Below are 17994 nucleotides of genomic sequence, written 5' to 3'. Positions count from 1 at the left end.
GCTAATGACATTGGCCTCTGGACCCCTTGGTTATGCAGCCGTGATGTACACAGCTGACAGTTATTCAGAACTGCTTAACCCCGTCGCCTCCAACATCTCCCCGTTAAGGCCAAGGCCAACAGCTGATTTCCAAACAGCTGCGTGACAATATGCTCCTGACCCTTGACCTCACCGGCTTTCCTCAGCAAATCATGGGGCAAAACGGAGTCTGTTGCCATGGCAATAGAGCTGCAGGTCTGCAGTGCGCTGTGCAGATGTCACACAAGTAATGGCGGAGGCCACGATCCAAGAGCGGCAGAACGCCCACCGCCAGAGGGAGCTTTAGCACAGTTTCATAGTGGCCCCCACTCAATGCAACCAGTCTGCTCCATGGCCTCTACGTATTTGCAGGCAGTCAGTGTTCAATTCACTGAATATACATTTTCGATTAAAATAATTTGCCATGAACGTATTCAATCCTCAAGAATGTTCAAATTCTGTGCATAAAATGCACTCATAGAGCGCTAACTGATGTGCTTCATCGTTGAACACTACACCCTTTGTCAGCTAACTGCAACAATTACTTTGTGTAATTGTGCCTCAGTGATTCACCCAGAACAATAACAACTTGCATTTATATTGTGCTTTTCACACAGGATAGCATCTCAGTTGGTTTGGACGCTGAGCAAGAAAGAAGGGGAGAAGGGGGTAACTGTAGGCGTGGTTGAGGAGGGAACAATGCTATATCTCAAAGATTGCTTAGTTGCCGTAACACCTAAGAGTCCTGTAGCTCAGTGGTTAGAGCATTCGCTTTGCAAGTGAGAGACCTGAGTTCAATTCCGGGCAGGGCGAAACCTTGGGCAAGTTTCCTTACTCCACACAGAGCCTAATAATAATCCCTCCAAAAAACAAAACAATAATAAATTGGTCATTTTCAATCTATGACTGTTTGTGGGATATTGCTGTGCCCAATTGGCTGCCGCGTTTGCCCACAAATATAGTCAATTCACTTTACAGTATATTCGTGAAGCGCTTTGGGACGTCCTCCCGACGTGAAAAGCGCTATATCAAATGCAAGGATTATTATTATTATATTATTATTATAAGACCCAGGTGAGAATTTTCCTCTCAAGATCTCTTTTATGATGGCTCAGATTTAGGAGAATTTGTCTGCTTTACCAGTTACATATTATGCCACTGCCCCATTGCTTCCAAACTCCCAGCCTTAATTGTAAACACAACCTAGTGATTCTGTTCAGTATTCAGTACATTCTAATAGTGCGGCTATGTCTGGAACAAGAAGCAGAACTCTTCTGCACCAAGAGGCATTTTACTGTAAAGCAATACAAACCAGTGTTTCACTCCCTCCCTCGTTCAAGCCACATGTCAAAACGTACCTCTTTGACCACGCTTTTGGTCATTTATCCCCCACCTCAACTCCCGCCCCATCTCAGGTGCTCATCCAGAACCGTGGAGTGCTTTCAGATGTCCTCCTGATGTGAAAGGCGCTATATAAATGTAAACTGTATTGTATAGAGTAACTACAGTAAGTATCCCACAAGAGTCTCTGTGATTCTCGTGTAATGAACAAATAGTGGGGTCTAATATAGGGTGATTTGTAAAAGGACTTCTAAAGATAGTGTCTTGCACATACCGAGATATGTCTCATCCCGCAACATCTTTGACCATATGGTAGTCTCAATCATGATTTCATCCGATCAATCCCAATCGATTTATCCGCCTACCCGCTGGATTCTACATTTAGAAATTCATTTTAGGAACCACCACATTTTAGAGCCTGGTTTTATGCAATCATAATTGTGAATTCTATAATGTTCAATCACATCCCATCACGAGTTGCTAAGTGGATCATGTGGAAAAGCCTCAAATCACTTGGGGCAATCACAGTGTCAGACAGAAGAATAGAGCAATGTTAAAACTCAGAACAATTTTCCTAATTTTAGCCAGAAACATCCTGAATGTTCATCATTTCTTAGCAACACCCTCAGTGCCAGTCTAACAGATCTGTACCTAAAGAATGTAATCAACATCGGGTTTATATTTTGACCCATGATTTTATTTAAGCTTCTCAAAAATGAACTTCTTTGATAAAAGTTTTACCAAACTGATTTTCTGCACATTTCTGGAGCAATTGTAAAGAAATACAGAAAGCAGAAGCTAAAACATGAAGCAATGAGGGTGACCACCTGGACTGCGCTAAAGAATTGAGGGAAGACGGGTTGAGTCTTTGAGTCTTTCGATGGGGCAACTAACCTCAGCTGTGTGCTACAGTGAAGGTGCAAACCACTGGTTCTGTTCAGGAACAGTTTCAGCTGCTCTTTCAGACACTGTAGGCAACAACAACAACAAGATTCCATTTATAAAGCGCCTTTCACGTCAGGAGGACGTCAGGCAGGCTGAAACAGCAACCCACAACGCTCCACAAACACTCTACAAACACACAGTCACTACACTTTACAGTATATCCTGTGAAGTGCTTTGAGACACCCTCTGGATGTGAAAAACACTGTATCAAATGCAAGGATTATTATTAGTATTATTATTATTATACACTGAGGAGGGGATTTAATCACATCCTGATAGATTCCTAATTTGAATGCCTTATTGAGGCATTTTCTATCAGTCCTGCATATTTTCCATCAAGTCTGAATTCCTCCTTTCCTAAGGCCAAGATAAAACAAGCAGTCTTTGCCTTTTCAGAATCCTATATCTTAAGTCAAAGGATTTTTGGACTATCCCCTCCCCCACTCCACGCAGAGAAAAAATGCTGTCTTGTTTAATTTTCAATTTGCTGCAGACATGCTGCTGCAGTGATCAGAGGTTCACAGAGCTACATTGCGCTGTGACGCACATTTCACCACAGTGCATTTCATTTAGTGATTGTGAGGTATAATGGACGATACAAGTGCAGAATGTGCAAGTACTCTTAGCAGATCCATAACAACAACACAAAGGTACAAACGCAATACAGCTCCTTGGGGATGCTACCTTGCGTGAGGGGTGCTATATAAATGCAAGTTGTTGTTGTTATTCAGCTCCTGATCCCCAAAGTATGTGATTGGTTCTCGAAAGCTATTCAACAATAATAAAGAAATTACATTTGTAAAGAGCCTTTCACGTCGGGAGGACGTCCCAAGGTGCCGAACAGTCAGGGATCATGATCTGAGTGTGGGGCAGGATTAGGGTGAGGGAGGGCAGAGAGGTAGGAGGGTGGTGAAGGCACAGTTGAAAAGGAGGGTCATGAGTCATGCCTGAAGGAGGCAAGTGAGAGCAAGGTGAAAGGATTGTAGGATGGCGTTCCAAAGGGTGGGGGCAGAGAGGCTGAAAGCCCAGCCGCCAATGTTAGGGCATGTCGGGCGGGAGACCTGGAGCAGGCTGGAGCCCGCTGAACGGAGGGAGCGGACAGCTTGATAGGGGTTCAGCAGGTCAAGAGAGGTAGGAGGGTTTAACCAGGAAGCACAGAAAAACAAAGTCATGTTGGAACAAAAAACAAACAGCTGCACTGATCAGTTGCTAATTTTATAATTTACCAATGAGCTCAAAGTGCTCATCATGCTTTCTATTATGTACCGCACATAATAAATAAAGAGGAAACATTATTCTGATCGACGAGAGAATCCAAGCTTGTGAAGTCGGTATCATCGCCTTTCAAGGTATTGCATGCTGTCTGAGTGAACAAGCTTCCAAAAGTACCAAAAGGTGACACTTAACATTTGTTTCCTGCTTTATTGGCAGGAGAACATGCTCTTTGACTGTTAGCTGAGGTTGGGGACGGGGGAGGTGAGGAGAGGAGGGGGAGGAATAGCAGAGCTGCACCCTAAATCAAATAGAGGACTGCATTTAAGAAGTTCAAATCAGGCGAGGCAATTGGAGACCTCTGTGGTTCAAATGTTATTTCCCCATTGTGCTGGGGGGTGCGAGTACTATAGTATTGTTCTGCAAATGCTATTTTATCTTGTTTTATATGATGAATTTTTAATACAAAAGTTCCGCTCTGCAGTATTAATGTGCCATGTTTACTGACACACCGTGGAGGGATAGCTACCGATGGCACACATAAATCCAAGGTTCATTCTTCCCAGCCTCTGGGTGTTAAATGTATGAGAAATTAAACAAAAGACATCCCACAGAAGATTATTTTTATAACTGCAAATTCTTGTCCTGGGATTCTACCTGGTGACACAGCAGCCGGACTAGGTTGGTAATTGGGATCTTATTAGTAGTGTTGGAGCAGAAAAGCAGCAAACGTTTAATATAACTACAGAGGTTTTAATCATGGCCGCAAGCACAAAATCTGTTGTACTAACAGCAAAAAAGGAATGCTGTTGCTGACAGTAATATCATAAACGTGGTGCAGAAGCAGCTTAGTGAAGCCACACAGAATACAATAATACCCCGCATGTAATCTGCAAATTCCACTTTGCCGATTTAAACATGTACGTAATACCACACCGTGTTATTCCATCCTGCACTGAACTGTCAGAGATGCCATCCTTCACAAGACATTGAATCAAGATCCTACTAGCCAGCAAGGTGTCCTACGAGATCAACTTCAAAGTAGTTATCCTGCTGCTCTGATAACATTTCTGCCACAATATCTTCCTATTTACAACACAACCCAAAGCCTGGTATTGCTGTAAAATAGATAATCGTATAATCCCTTTCAACTAGTGGCTAACAAGTAAATACATCATTTTGATTATGCCATGAGGCCTTGTAATCTGGTCAAAGGACATGGAAACCTATATTTTGCGAGTACTTGAAAAGTAAAATGGACATAATCATAAAAACTAGCTGAAGGGTAGGAGAATAACACAAATAAAAATAATGCCTTCATTTGATTTAGCACCTTTCACATTGGGAGGATGTCGCAAAGCTCTCCACGGGAGATACTGTAAAGTGTAGTGACTGTGCATTTTGCAGGCAAACATGGCCACCAATTTGCACATAGCAATGTCCCACAGACAGTCCTGAAGTAAATGAGGAACAACAACAACAAATTCCACTTGTATAGAGCCCTTCACATCAGAAAGACGTCCCAGGGCACTGGACAATCAGGGGTTTTGGACTCAAACTGGGAATTGGGGTCAGAAGGGGAGGAGGGCAGGGCGGGTGGGAGTGGCAGGTTAACCAAAGGCACGGTCGAAGTGGAAGGTCTTCAGAGGGGACCTGAAGTAGGCAAGAGAGGAGGGTGAGGCAGAAGAATTGTGGGATAGAGTTCCAGCGTGGGGGGAGGGCAGAGATGCTGAATGCCCAACCTGGTGTGGGAGAGGACACGAGCTGCAGAGTTCTGAATAATCTGCAGTTTGTGGAGGAAAGAGTTGGAAAATCCAGCGAGCAGGCAATTGGCGTAGTCAAGCCGGGACATAATGAAAGCGTGGATCAGGGTCTGGGTGGCCCGAGGTGAGAGGCAGTGCCGGAAATGGGCAAATTTGCGGAGGTGTGGAAACTTGGAACAGATCACAGCATGAAAGTGGGGTTTGAAGGAGTAGTTTATCTGGAGGATTATTGGCCCCGGGAGAAACTCCCTTCTCTTTTCGAATAGTGCCTTGAGAACTTTAACGTCTACCTGAACAGACAGAGAGGACCTCAGATTACCATCTCATCTGAAGAACGACATTTCCAATAATGAAATGCACCCCCAGCACTGCATTGCAATGCCCGCCTAGACTGAGTCTGCCTGATGAACTGATTCAGGCTGGCACCTCACATCTGACATTTGGATGATATTGGGGTTTCAGTGATGTTCTTAGTTGTCTCTAGATTTGCTTTCATTAAATGGTTCCTGCTTTCTAGCTGGCTAAAAAGACATGCCTTCAGATTTATCTAAGCTAGTGACAGGTATATTTATGTGAATGGGTAACTGCAACATTTTCAGGATTATCTATCTCATGTTTTACATTCATATTTCATCAAAGAGAGCAGCAGGGGATAAATAATAATAATAACTTGCATTCATATGGAGCCTTTCATGTAAAAATAAATGTCTCAAAGTGCTTTACCAAATATAATTGATTAGAAATGAAGTGGATGTTGATATATAGGCAAAGACAGCAGTTAATCTGCACCAGCAACAACCCATAAACAACTATCAGATCAGCAGCCAATTAATTCATCCAAGCATGCAAAGTGCCCCTACTATTGGCCTGTAACACTTAGTGACATAACAGTGTTGGAGTCTGCAATTCAGACCACCTCATCCTCTTGGGTAAAGGAGATTATGGAAGGAGCAAGGTAGTAGAAATGTAGTGCGCAGTATAATGGAGATAAATAAATTGTTGAAATACAAATCTTTTTACAGGCTTTAAATATTAGGGTCTAATATGCAACAGTTTTTAATGGGATTCTTTAGCCAGGAAAGTGGGGTAGGGGGCTACTGCTGGTAAATGAAAGTCCACGATCTGAAGGTGCAGTTCCCACGAGTCAGCGATATGCACTTCTAGTTTCCCTAACAAGTCATATTGGTAGAAATCACTGAATGTTGAACCGTATCTTGTGAAACATTTTATTTTAACAAAATCTGAGTGAAAGCTCATTTAAAACGGTCTTAAGTGACTGGTTCTGAACTCTCGGGTTACACACCCGACCATTATTGATCTCCACATCATAAATAAATTTCCTGCCCTGCATCTGAGAACCAGCTAATTAAAAAAACACTTTTGAGCTGCTGTCTTCTCAATCAATTCACATTTTTGGTACTTTAAAAGAAGCTTGTGGTATGTGTTGGCATAAAAGAGTTAAAGAAAATAATGCAATCCCCAGCATCTATGCGCAGTACCTTCTGATAGGCCTCTTTGGATTTCAGAGCTTGAGCCATCTGCTCCTGTGTATATGTGTAAATGGCTGAGCGGTACTGGGTGCCAACATCATTTCCTTGGCACATACCTACATATAAAAAAACAAAGTTGTGTTCACACAGCACAATAAGCAGGGCACGGTTACACCGTGATGTTCTCAGTTAATAATAAATGTTCGGTGACCGGAATGGATCAGCAAAGACTAAACAGGTTCTTGTGGCGTGCATTTGATTTAAGACTATATTGTTGAATCAGGTGAGGTTAAGATTCCCAGACGTCATACTCAAGCTATTTAATGCTCTTGTCAGGCTGCACCTAGAGCACTGCATACAGTTCTGGTATTCGTGACATAAGGGGGCTGGCCAGGCATTGGAGGCAATGCAGAGCAGAGCAACAAGGACTAATAATGATTAGACAAGCTGGGGCTTTACAGTCTTGAGAGAAGACTGCACAGAAAATATAAAGGTGAATGAAATTTTAAATCGGATTGAAAATGTAAACCCAGATCAATACTTTTGAACTGCACCAAGACAGCAGAATTAAGAGGACATAGGTTTAAAGTTGCAAGGGGCAATTTCAGGATACATACCAGAAAGTTTTATCATCAATATTGCATGTTGAGTACAGGATTTCAGTGCCCCTTCACAGGAGAGTAAATGAAAGGGAGCAAAAGCTCCTTTTAATATCCCAGGACTCTTTCTGCAACACTGGATTCACATTTGCACAGCTCCACATTCGCAAACATGCAGGTGCACTCCAGGGATAAAGTCACAAATGTGAGAAATCTGCATCCAGTCTTGAAGGAGTGCCATAAATCATTCAGACCATCTTAAGAATCATTCTGACTCAGTTGGAAGCACTCTTGCCTCTGAGTAAGAAGGTTGTCCGGGTCAGACTTTGGACTTACATTGAATCAGCTGCACTGCATTGTCAGAGGTGAAGGTTAAATATACCATGGCAATATTTGAAAAAGAGAATGGAGTTTCTACAGGTAGGTCGACCAGCAATCCCCCAGATAAAATTGGTCATTTCACTTCATATTTATTTGTGGGTCATTGTGGAGTGCAAATTGGCTGCCCTGCTTGCCTACCATATACATAGACCCTACATTTTACAGTAAAATCCTGTGAAGCACCTTAAGACATCCTCCCAACATTAAAGGCACTAAATCAATTGCAAAGATTATTATTATTTATTATTTTTGGCAGTTATCCAAGTGATGCTTTCCTTACGGACTGACTGGAGGAATGGGTTGGGGCAACCAGATACCAGAACTTTCACACAATTAGACCTCACACATTTAAGACCACACATTTAAGAGCTCTCACACATTTAAGACCTCAAAGTCACCATTTAAGACTCCAATGTAACTATGGTTCCTCTCTTTACCACAACAGGGAATCAATGCCAATGGTCATTAGTGGTAACCAGACCTGCAATGCCATAAATATGTGCATTGTAGAAGTCCATGAGGTTACACCCTTGGCTACTATTACCCTGAAAATTATACCATCAGTTAATTCATAGCTAAATGAATCCTTTGCATCTTTTAGTAGAGAGTTACCAGGAGTTATTCACTCATCTGGTTACAAGTTCATTCAGCAGGTCCCAGAGGTTCTCTTTAGGAAAGCACAACACATTAATTGTTCCTCAAGGAACACTCAACAGTAGAGGGAATGTCAACACAGCCATTTTAAAATAAAAACATGTGTGAGTGAACATTGCCATTGTAATGAAATCTTGCTGCTGCCTCGCAAAATAAGTGACTTGCAACATGACAACATTCATTTATGTTTACATTTTGAGTACATAAAGATTTTAGCAACTTACTTGAAACCAAGTTAATGACATGTAAGTTTAAGTGCACAATTCATGTTATCATAGAATCATAGAATCGTACAGCGCAAAAAGAGGCCATTCGGCCCATCGAGTCTGTGCCGGCTCTTTGAAAAGATTATTAACATTATATTGTCCCCAGCTCCCCAGCCCTTTCCCCTTTCCCCATAACCCTGCAAACCCGTCCTCTTCAAATACCCATCCACCAGGTTTTTAAAAGGTGTTATCAAATCGGCCTCCACCACCCTTTCAGGCAATGCGTTCCAGGTTCGAACAACTCGCTGTGTGAAAAAATTCCTTCTCACCTCCCTACTGCTTCTTTTAGAAACTATTTTAAATAGAAACTATTTTAAATGACCTCGAGTCACCGACACACCCACCAGTGGAAACAGTTTTTCCTTTTCTAACCTATCAAATCCCCTCATGATTTTGAAAACCTCTATTAGGTCTCCTCGTAACCTTCTCTGCTCCAATGAGAATAATCCCAGCCTCTCTAGCCTTTCCTCATAATCAAGGTCCCTCATTCCTGGTACCATCCTTGTAAATCTCCTCTGCACCCTTTCCAATGCCTTAACATCCTTCCTATAGTGTGGTGCCCAGAACAGGGCACAGTATTCTAACTGAGGTCTTACCAGTGTATTATATAGGTTAATCGTAACCTCCTGACTCTTGTACTCTATGCCCCTATTTATAAGCCTAGTATCCCATATATCCTTTTTACAGCTTTATCTACCTGTCCTGCCACCTTCAAGGATTCATTTACCTGAACCCCCAGATCTCTCTGTTCCTACACCCCCCCTTATGATTGTATTATCAGCCTATATTGCCTCCCCACATTCTTTCTTCCAAAATGCAATACCTTACATTTCTCCACATTGAAATTCATCTGCCATGTATCTGCCCATTTTACCATTCTGTCTATGTCTATGCAGTTGGCTACTATCCTTCTCACTGTTTACCACCCTACCTAACTTTGTGTCATCCGCAAACTTGGAAATGGTACTTGCTATACCCAAGTCCAGATCATTTATGTATATTAAGAAGAGCAGTGGTCCTAATACCGATCCCTGGGGGACGCCACTCTTCACTCCCCTCCAGTCAGAAAAGCAAACGTTCACCACAACTCTCTGCTTTCTGTCTCTAAGCCAGTTCTGGATCCATGCTGCCACTGTCCCTTTTATACCATGGGCTTCTATTTTTCTTACGTCTTTTATATAGCACTTTGTCAAATGCCTTTTGAAAGTCCATATAAACTACATCAACTGCACTACCTTCATCCACCCTCTCCGTTACTTCATCGAAAAATTCTATTAGATTTGTTAGACAAGATTTACCTTTAACAAATCCGTGCTGGCTGTCCCTAATTAACCCATGTTCTTCTAAGTGAAGATTTATTCTGTCCCGGATTATAGTCTCCAGGAGTTTCCCCACTACTGATGTTAGGCTGACTGGCCTGTAGTTCCCAGGTTTGTCCTTCTGCCCCTTTTTTTTTACAGGGGAATAACATTAGCCATCTCCAGTCCTCTGGCACCACTCCTGTGTCCAACGAAGATTGAAAAATTGTAGCCAAAGCCTCCACTATTTGTACCCGTGCCTACCATAGTAACCTTTGCTGCATCCTGTCTGGACCGGACGACTTATCTACCTTGAGCCCAGTCAACCTTTTCAGTACTTCCTCTCTGTTTATACTTATCCTATCCATTTCCTCTACCCTCTCCTCCGATACTACGGCATTTGGTGCATCCACTTCTTTTGTGAAGACAGATGCAAAGTACTCATTCAGTACGTCAGCCATGCCCTCTGCCTCCACAATAAGATTTCTTAATTGGTCCTTAATTGGCCCCACCCTACCTTTGACTAACCTTTTTTTCTTGACATGTTTGTAAAGTATTTTAGGATTCCCTTCAATGTTACCCACTAACCTTTTTTCGTATAATCTTTTTGCCCCTCTTATTTCCTTTTTCAGTGCTCTTCTGTACTTCCTATATTCTATTTGGTTGTCTTCTGTATCTTGTGCTTGACATTTGTCATACGCCTCCTTTTTCTGCTTCATTCTAGATGCAATTTCCTTCATCATCCAGAGAGGTTTGGATGCCCTACTTTTCCCTTTTGTGGGAATGTATTTGTTTTGTCCCTGAGCTATCTCATCCTTGAAGACTTCCCACTGCTCTTTAGTTGTTTTACCTGGCAATCTTTCTTTCCAGTCCACCTTGGCTAGGTCCCTTTTTAACTCACTGAAATTAGCCCTCTTCCAGTTGAATATCTTCACCTTTGATGGTTCCTTGTCTCTTTCCATGTGCACTCTGAATCTAATGATGTTGTGATCACTATTGCCCAGATGCTCTCCCACTGAAACCTGCTCCACTTGCCCTACTTCATTCTCCAGAACTAGATCCAGCACAGCTTCCTTCCTCGTTGGGCTGGAAACCTACTGATCAAGAAAGTTGTCCTGTACGCATTTTAGGAATCTTTCCCCCTCCTTGCCCTTTGCGCTGTTGTTTTGCCAGTCTATGTTGGGATAATTAAAGTCTCCCATTATCACGACTCTATTGGCCTTGCATCTGTCTGAGATCTGCTTGCAGATCTGGTCATCTATTTCCTTCCCACTATTTGGTGGTCTATAGTATACCTCTACCAGCGTAACAGCTCCTTTTTTGTTTCTTAACTCTAACCAGATAGATTCTGTTTTCGGGCCCTCCAACACCTCGACCCTTTCCACAGCTATAACCGTATCCTTGATTAATATTGCCACTCCCCCTCCTTTTTGTATTTTATATTTATATTTAATTTAATATACTGAAGACATCAGTGCATTCATCAATTCCTGGGACCTGAAGTCTTGTTGCATTTGGTGCTCTTTAGTTGAGTACCATTTAGTTGAACTCCATGTTTTTCCTCTTCGACCACGCTCCCCCCACTCTCCCTGGCTCAGCGTCAAGTACTCCAAGATGAATGGTGCTATGTAAATGCCAGTTGTTGATATTGTTAGATTCTAATCTCAATGACCAGCATAATGATTAACTTCCCTTCTGCCCCACAAACATAATTAAAGAATATATATTGCCAATAGTATTTTAACACTCTGTAGTTTCTCATTAATTATGATCAAACAACCAAAGTAATTTTTTTTCTCGCTACAACAACAACTTGGATTTATATAGCGCCCTCCACAATGGACGGTGTCTCAGAGTGCTTCACAGTAACAGATCCCGGGGCCGAGCCAGGGGGAGGGGAAGAAGGTGATCAAAGGCGCGGTTGAAGAGAAAGGTCTTCAGCAGAGACCTGAAAATAGGAAGAGAGGGAGCGAGGTGAAGGGAGTGAGGAAGGGAATTCCAAAGCCTTGGGGCATAGTGGCTGAAGGCATGGCCGCCAAGGGTGGAGTGGAGGACTCGGGGGATGAGGAGGCCAGACACGGAGGAACGAAGGCAACGGGTACTGTTTTGAGGAGAGAGGAGGTCAGAGAGGTAGGGGGGTGCAGAGGAGTGGAGGGATTTGTATACAAGGGTGAGGATCTTGAAGTCGATCCTTGTGGGATAGGCAGCCAGTGCAGTCTGGTAAGGACTGGGGTGATCGGGGAGCGGAGTTTGGTGCGGGTGAGAATGCGGGCGGCAGAGTTTTGAATGATCTGGATTTTATGGATGGTAGTGGATGGGAGACCGGCGAGGAGGGCGTTAGAATAGTCCAGCTGAGAGGCCCAAACAGTTTAGGGCAGAAAAATCGCAGAAAAGTTACAATTGAATATAATCCCATTAGGAAATAAAATTCAATTATCTCATAACGAGAAGTCATGGAGGAACTTATCCAAATGAACCAATGGAAAAATATATTTCAGGTAAGAGTTTAGAATTGAGCTGCAGCTTGGTAAAGGTCAGTTGAAGCATTAAGTTGCTATTGTAAGAAGTGTTAAGCACTCTGAGATGCTACCCTGCGTGAGGGGCGCTGTATGAATTCAAGTTGTTGTTGTTATTTTGGGTACAGAGCAGAAGTCAGCTTGCATTCAAAAGTTCAGTTCTATTGTAAATTTAACCAGCTCTTATGGATTGGGAAACTTTTTAACATGGGTTCTGTCAGCTATCATTCGCGTGTCAATCTTTGAAACTGATGATCTGAACTCATTTGGAAAACCATTCATCAGGGAAGTTTTATGTCCTCAATGGTTAAGTTGAAAGCTATTCAATCAAGGGAGCAAACTTTGAAAATCATATCCCTTCAGAGTGAATGCTGATAGCTGTCTGTCAGGCCTGAATCAAACTTGACTTTCACCAGGAATACAAGCTGAACGTTATTCGTGTATATCTTAAGAGTTCTAGTGGGAAGATTGTGTGTATTGGGGTGTCCTGAGGGTTGCTGTGAGGGCTTGTTAGGCCACACTTGGCATATTATAGACAGTTGTGGTTGCTGTAGCTGCCAAGATCCTTAAAGAAGTACAGAGAGTAGCAAATCTGGTTCCTATTGTTAGAGAGTGAGCTGTGAGGAACGTGTAGATAGGCTAGCACTCTTCAGCCTTTAAAAAAAACACTTTGGCTGCCGGGAGCGGTGGGTTGTGGAGGGGTGGGGGGGCTTGTAGACACCAAATGATCTAATTTTTATTGTAGTATTAACAGTCATGCTTTTAATTTAATTTGCAGAGTAATTTTACAATGGTCCTCCAGTCGTACTCTTTATTTTTAAACCTGTTGATTTGAAAGCCATAAAAAAGGTTACATCACCAGAACACAAAGCTTAGATGCAGCTGATTAGTTGTACAGTATTGGTTGATGACAGAGTGCCTGGACTCCTCATATTTCATGTGTTTGACATATGTGTGCATCACATACAATTACAGGAAGTTCAGGAGCTAAACAGTTATCAAACATGAGCCAGCATACATTCTGGTGGACTGTGCAATTTTTCGACACCTGCAGGCCCCTTTAAAAGTGCAGTTCAACAGAAGAACACAGGCATATCATCATCTACAAATTATTTACAGCAGTTACAAGAGGAATTGACCCCTCATCTTTTCTGTGCCGTGTTCTCATCTGCATAATAGGTGTCAGCCTGGCTCAGTTGGTAGCACTCTCGCCTCTGAGTCAGTAGACAATGAGTTCAACCTGCCATTAAAAGATGAGATGTTATGCTGTGTGAAGAACTCTACATAAATGCAAGTTGTCATTGTAGTGGTTTGCTTTCTTAAATGGCAACTCTGTTGCTAGCACAATTTTAAATATGTATTTGTGTCTAGTTTGTAAAGGTGCTCAGGTTACTGGTGACAATTCCAAGATCAAAATTGCCTCTAACTGTGCATGTCCATAACATCATAAAATGTGTGTTCCCAGGTCTGCTCAATGTTTTGGCTCGCCTGCCTGTCGTGCCCACGTCCCCCTGCAGGGTTGCTATGGTTAAGTGGCTTGTTGAGCTGCCAAAGTACCTGCTTGTGCAGCCCTGGCCTCTCATCTCCTAACTGGCTTAGTAAGTTGATGAGCTTGATGAATGCTAGATTCAGCAAACTGCTGTGCACGTAACATTAATTCCCAACATATTCAGTGCAAAAAAATACACCTGTTACTCTCTCAATACTCAGGTACCAGAATTTTGACCCCTAAATGAAGTAAACTCAAATGAATACTTTCAGGTACACCAGGATAGCAGGGAAAGAGAGCAAAGATTGAGGGTTGTGAAGGACAATCTCAGATCCATCACCAAGTGGGTAATCAATTGAATATGTTACCAGAAAGGTTTGATGAGGTTAGGATGCTAGATATTTATTTTGGTCAGCCAGACTCATTTAAATAAACAATTTGATTTGGTAAGTTGTGCATTCTGTATACATGATAGCAAATGGGCCAAAGAGCCTTCTCTATCTAAATCTCCTCCAGACACAGACATTTCCATGTATTGGTGTCAGACTTGGAAGTCGCAGTCTGGTTTGGATACTCTTAACAAGCATGGGTTTCACATTTGTCAGACATCCAACTGACAAAAATAATCTCTCACTCACTCATGATCTTGTAGAGTAATGAGGGCTATTTAGTAGAAGTTGTCACTGAGAGAAGTCCAGAGCTTCTGAATTATTTTGGCACATTGCCAAATAAGGTGGAGCTTCCACATTGGTGCTGCTAGAGGCAGTACTGTGATAGTCATTCTTTGTATTAAGGTCAGAATCTACATACACACATGAGAAAACATAAAGTGAGAAAAGTTCATTCACCCTCTCACCCCAAACAAACCATTTTCAATCCATTTGATCTCCTAGGACTTTAAGTTGGGCAATATTCATGCCTGTCCTCATAAGTAAATCAAGTAAAGCTCTAAAATACCTATATAACCTTTCAGCTATATTATTTATATTTGACTGGTTGACTTAACATGACATTTCTAAAGTCCTAGCCATACAAAAACTATTATGCTGCACACAGCACTCAATCATCTCTATATTCGTCCAGCACTTTCTCAACAATGGTAATCAATACGACATTAACTGCCTTGACTGTGGGTCTATGTCAATATATACTGTTCTATGGGGAAAATAACTCTGTTTAATCTCAAATCTTGCGTTGGCCTTGTTAATTCTGCAGTCATATCCTCCGGTTCTGGAATCACAATAGTTAGGATAAGTCTTTTGGAGCACTCCAACTAGTGGAGATGGTAGAAATGAGAGGCAATTGTAATGTGGATTATTGTCTTACAGATTTGGCCCTGGTGATTACTCAGAGGACACAACTTGAGGTGCTGTACTTGAATACCAATGGACAACACCTGTCCTTCACCTTCTCTTCAGCTTCTCTAACTCCTGATTCAATCTTTTGCTTATTTCACCTACCAAATATACAGCCAATTCACTTTCCAGTATATTCTGCGCAGCGCTTTGAAGCGTCTCCAAAATGTGATAATGCCCTATATCAAATGCAAGGATTATTATTATTATCCTGTCATTAGAAAAGGTCACCTTTACCTTTCAAACTACAGCCATATTACTCTAATTTCCAAACTTTCTAAAATTATTACTAACACCTGATTCCTGCTCCAGCTTGATAAATAAAGATGTTAAATGATAATGGACAAAAAGTGGAAACATTGAATTAGACTTAAGAGCAGAGCGGGCTCAACAGGCCAAATGGCCTGCTGCTGTTCTTACATTCCTATAAGTTTGGGTCTCATCAAGCATCACTGGTATGTTTTTTTTGGCATGGTCCTTCAATGTGAATTTTCTTGTCTATATACATACTTCTGGAAATCTAGTCTTCAACAATTTGTTGATCTATTTGTCCTCGTCTTGGACATTGCCAAAGATACTCACAGGATCTGGCACATGCAATTCAAAAGACATTACTATCTCATAGGCTTCCACCAACATTGTGTGACCTGGTTATCTAGTTTCCTCTAAAGTCTCTCCATCTGTTCTGTGGTACATGGTTCATCCTTTGAGTGTTTTTCATCAATTTCGGGTTTTGAAGTGTCAGTTCTCTCTCACAATTTGTTGCTCCTCCACATTGATGACATCCTCCTTCATCAACCGACTTTATCTGCTCTTTTGCTTTATATTCCAATCTATATTCATAGCAAGAAAGTTTGAGACAGGAGCCTGGAGTGGGGATTGGGATCTGCCTCAGGTAAAAGGTGGGACTATAAAGCACTTATTAAAATGAAATCTGGTCTAATCTGGCCTGCAGTAATCAATGAAAGTAATTGCAGATATGAAAAGAATCAGGATTTTTGATGTAGCTTTGTTAGGGTACCCTTTGATGTAAAAGTTGCTTAGATGTTTGATAATGAGGGTAATGTCATTCAGGATGAAATCAATGTGACAGCCTGGCTAAATTGGTAGCACTCTCATCTCTGAGCCCAAAGGTTGTGGGTTCAAACCCTATGTCAGGTCTAGACCAGTGGACAAGTGACAAATGACATTCTGTCCATCTGCGACCAGGGCTCCCTCTGCCTCCTCGTCCTCCTTGACCTCTCTGCTGCCTTCGACACAGTCGACCACTCTATCCTCATCCACCGCCTCTCCTCTCACCTCAACCTTCACGGCTCTGTCCTTGACTGGTTCAGATCGTACCTCTCACACCGCCTCTACTTCATCTGCACAAACAGCTTCTCCTCTAGACCCTGCACCTTCTTGTGCGGCCTTCCTCAGGGCTCTGTCCTTGGTTCCCTCCTTTTCAATATCTATATGCTCCCTCTTGGTGACATCATCCACGGACATAGGGTCAACTTCCACATGTATGCGGATGACACCCAACTCTATCTCTCTGGCTCCACCCTTGACTCCAGGACCACTGCTGTCCTGACAGAATGTCTGTCGGATATCAAGTCCTGGATGAGAGCTAACTTTCTTCAGTTGAACGTCAACAAGACCGAGGCTCTCCTGATTGACTCCCGTCAGCACCTCCATACCTCAGGCGCTGTCAGCATCACCATCCATGGTTGCACACTCCGCCTTGCTAATAATAATAATAATAATAATCCTTGCATTTGATATAGCGCTTTTCACGTCGAGAGGACGTCCCAAAGCGCTTCACAGAACACACTGCAAAGTGAATTGACTGTATATTTGTGGGCGAACGCGGCAGCCAATTGCGCACAGCAATGTCCCACAAACAGTCGTAGATTGAAAATGACCAATTTATTATTGTTTTTTGTTTTTGGAGGGATTATTATTAGGCGTGTGGAGTAAGGAAACTTGCCCAAGGTTTCGCCCTGCCTTAGCCCTTGCTAAGTCAGTCCGGAACTTTGGGGTCTTGTTTGACCCTCAACTATCCTTTCTATCCCACATCTGCACCATGACCCGCTCTGCCTTCCCTCACCTCCTCAACGTCGGCCGGCTCCGCCACTGTCTCACACCGCAGGCCGCCAAAACCCTCATCACGCATTCATTACATCGAGGCTCAACTATGCAAACTCCTTCCTTGTCAGCCCCCCCAAATCTTCAGTCCACAGGCTGCAGATCATCCAGAACTCTGCAGCCTGTGTCCTCTCCCACACCAGGCTCCACGACCCTATCTCTCCCATCCTTGCCCAACTCCACTGGCTTCCCATCACACAGAGGATACAGTTCAAGATCCTGGTCCTCACCTTCAAAGCCCTCCATGGTCTTGCACCCCCCCCCCCACCCCCCCCACCCCCCCCCCCGCCTCTGCGACCTCCTAACCCCCTACCTTCCTGCTTGCTCCCTCCGCTCAGCGGGCTCCAGCCTGCTTCATGGCCCCCGCCTTGCTCGCTCCGCTATTGGCGGTCAGGCCTTCAGCCACTCTGCCCCCACCCTCTGAAACTCCATCACAGCAATCCCTCTGCCTCGCACTCTCCCTTGCCACCTTCAAGACCCATCTCAAGACCCTCCTCTTCGACCGTGCTTTCGATCTCCCTGCTTCCTCCCCTGCCCTCC

General features: G+C 43.0%; 1 protein-coding gene across 2 annotated transcripts in view; it reads right to left on the bottom strand.

Annotated features, from left to right (window-relative positions):
- Window positions 1–17994, bottom strand: part of msra (methionine sulfoxide reductase A) — a 190856-nt gene that overhangs the window by 46251 nt on the left and 126611 nt on the right. For both annotated transcript variants that reach the window (XM_007904467.2, XM_007904469.2), the window contains one exon: window positions 6779–6885. In XM_007904467.2, the coding sequence (XP_007902658.2) occupies window positions 6779–6885 (107 nt within the window). The remainder of the gene's footprint in view (window positions 1–6778; window positions 6886–17994) is intronic.

Source organism: Callorhinchus milii, unplaced genomic scaffold (genome assembly GCF_018977255.1).
Source record: "Callorhinchus milii isolate IMCB2004 unplaced genomic scaffold, IMCB_Cmil_1.0 Scaffold3, whole genome shotgun sequence".
NCBI lineage: Eukaryota > Metazoa > Chordata > Chondrichthyes > Chimaeriformes > Callorhinchidae > Callorhinchus > Callorhinchus milii.
The sequence above is the reverse complement of the archived record's forward strand: the minus strand, read 5'-3'. Positions and strand labels throughout refer to the sequence as shown.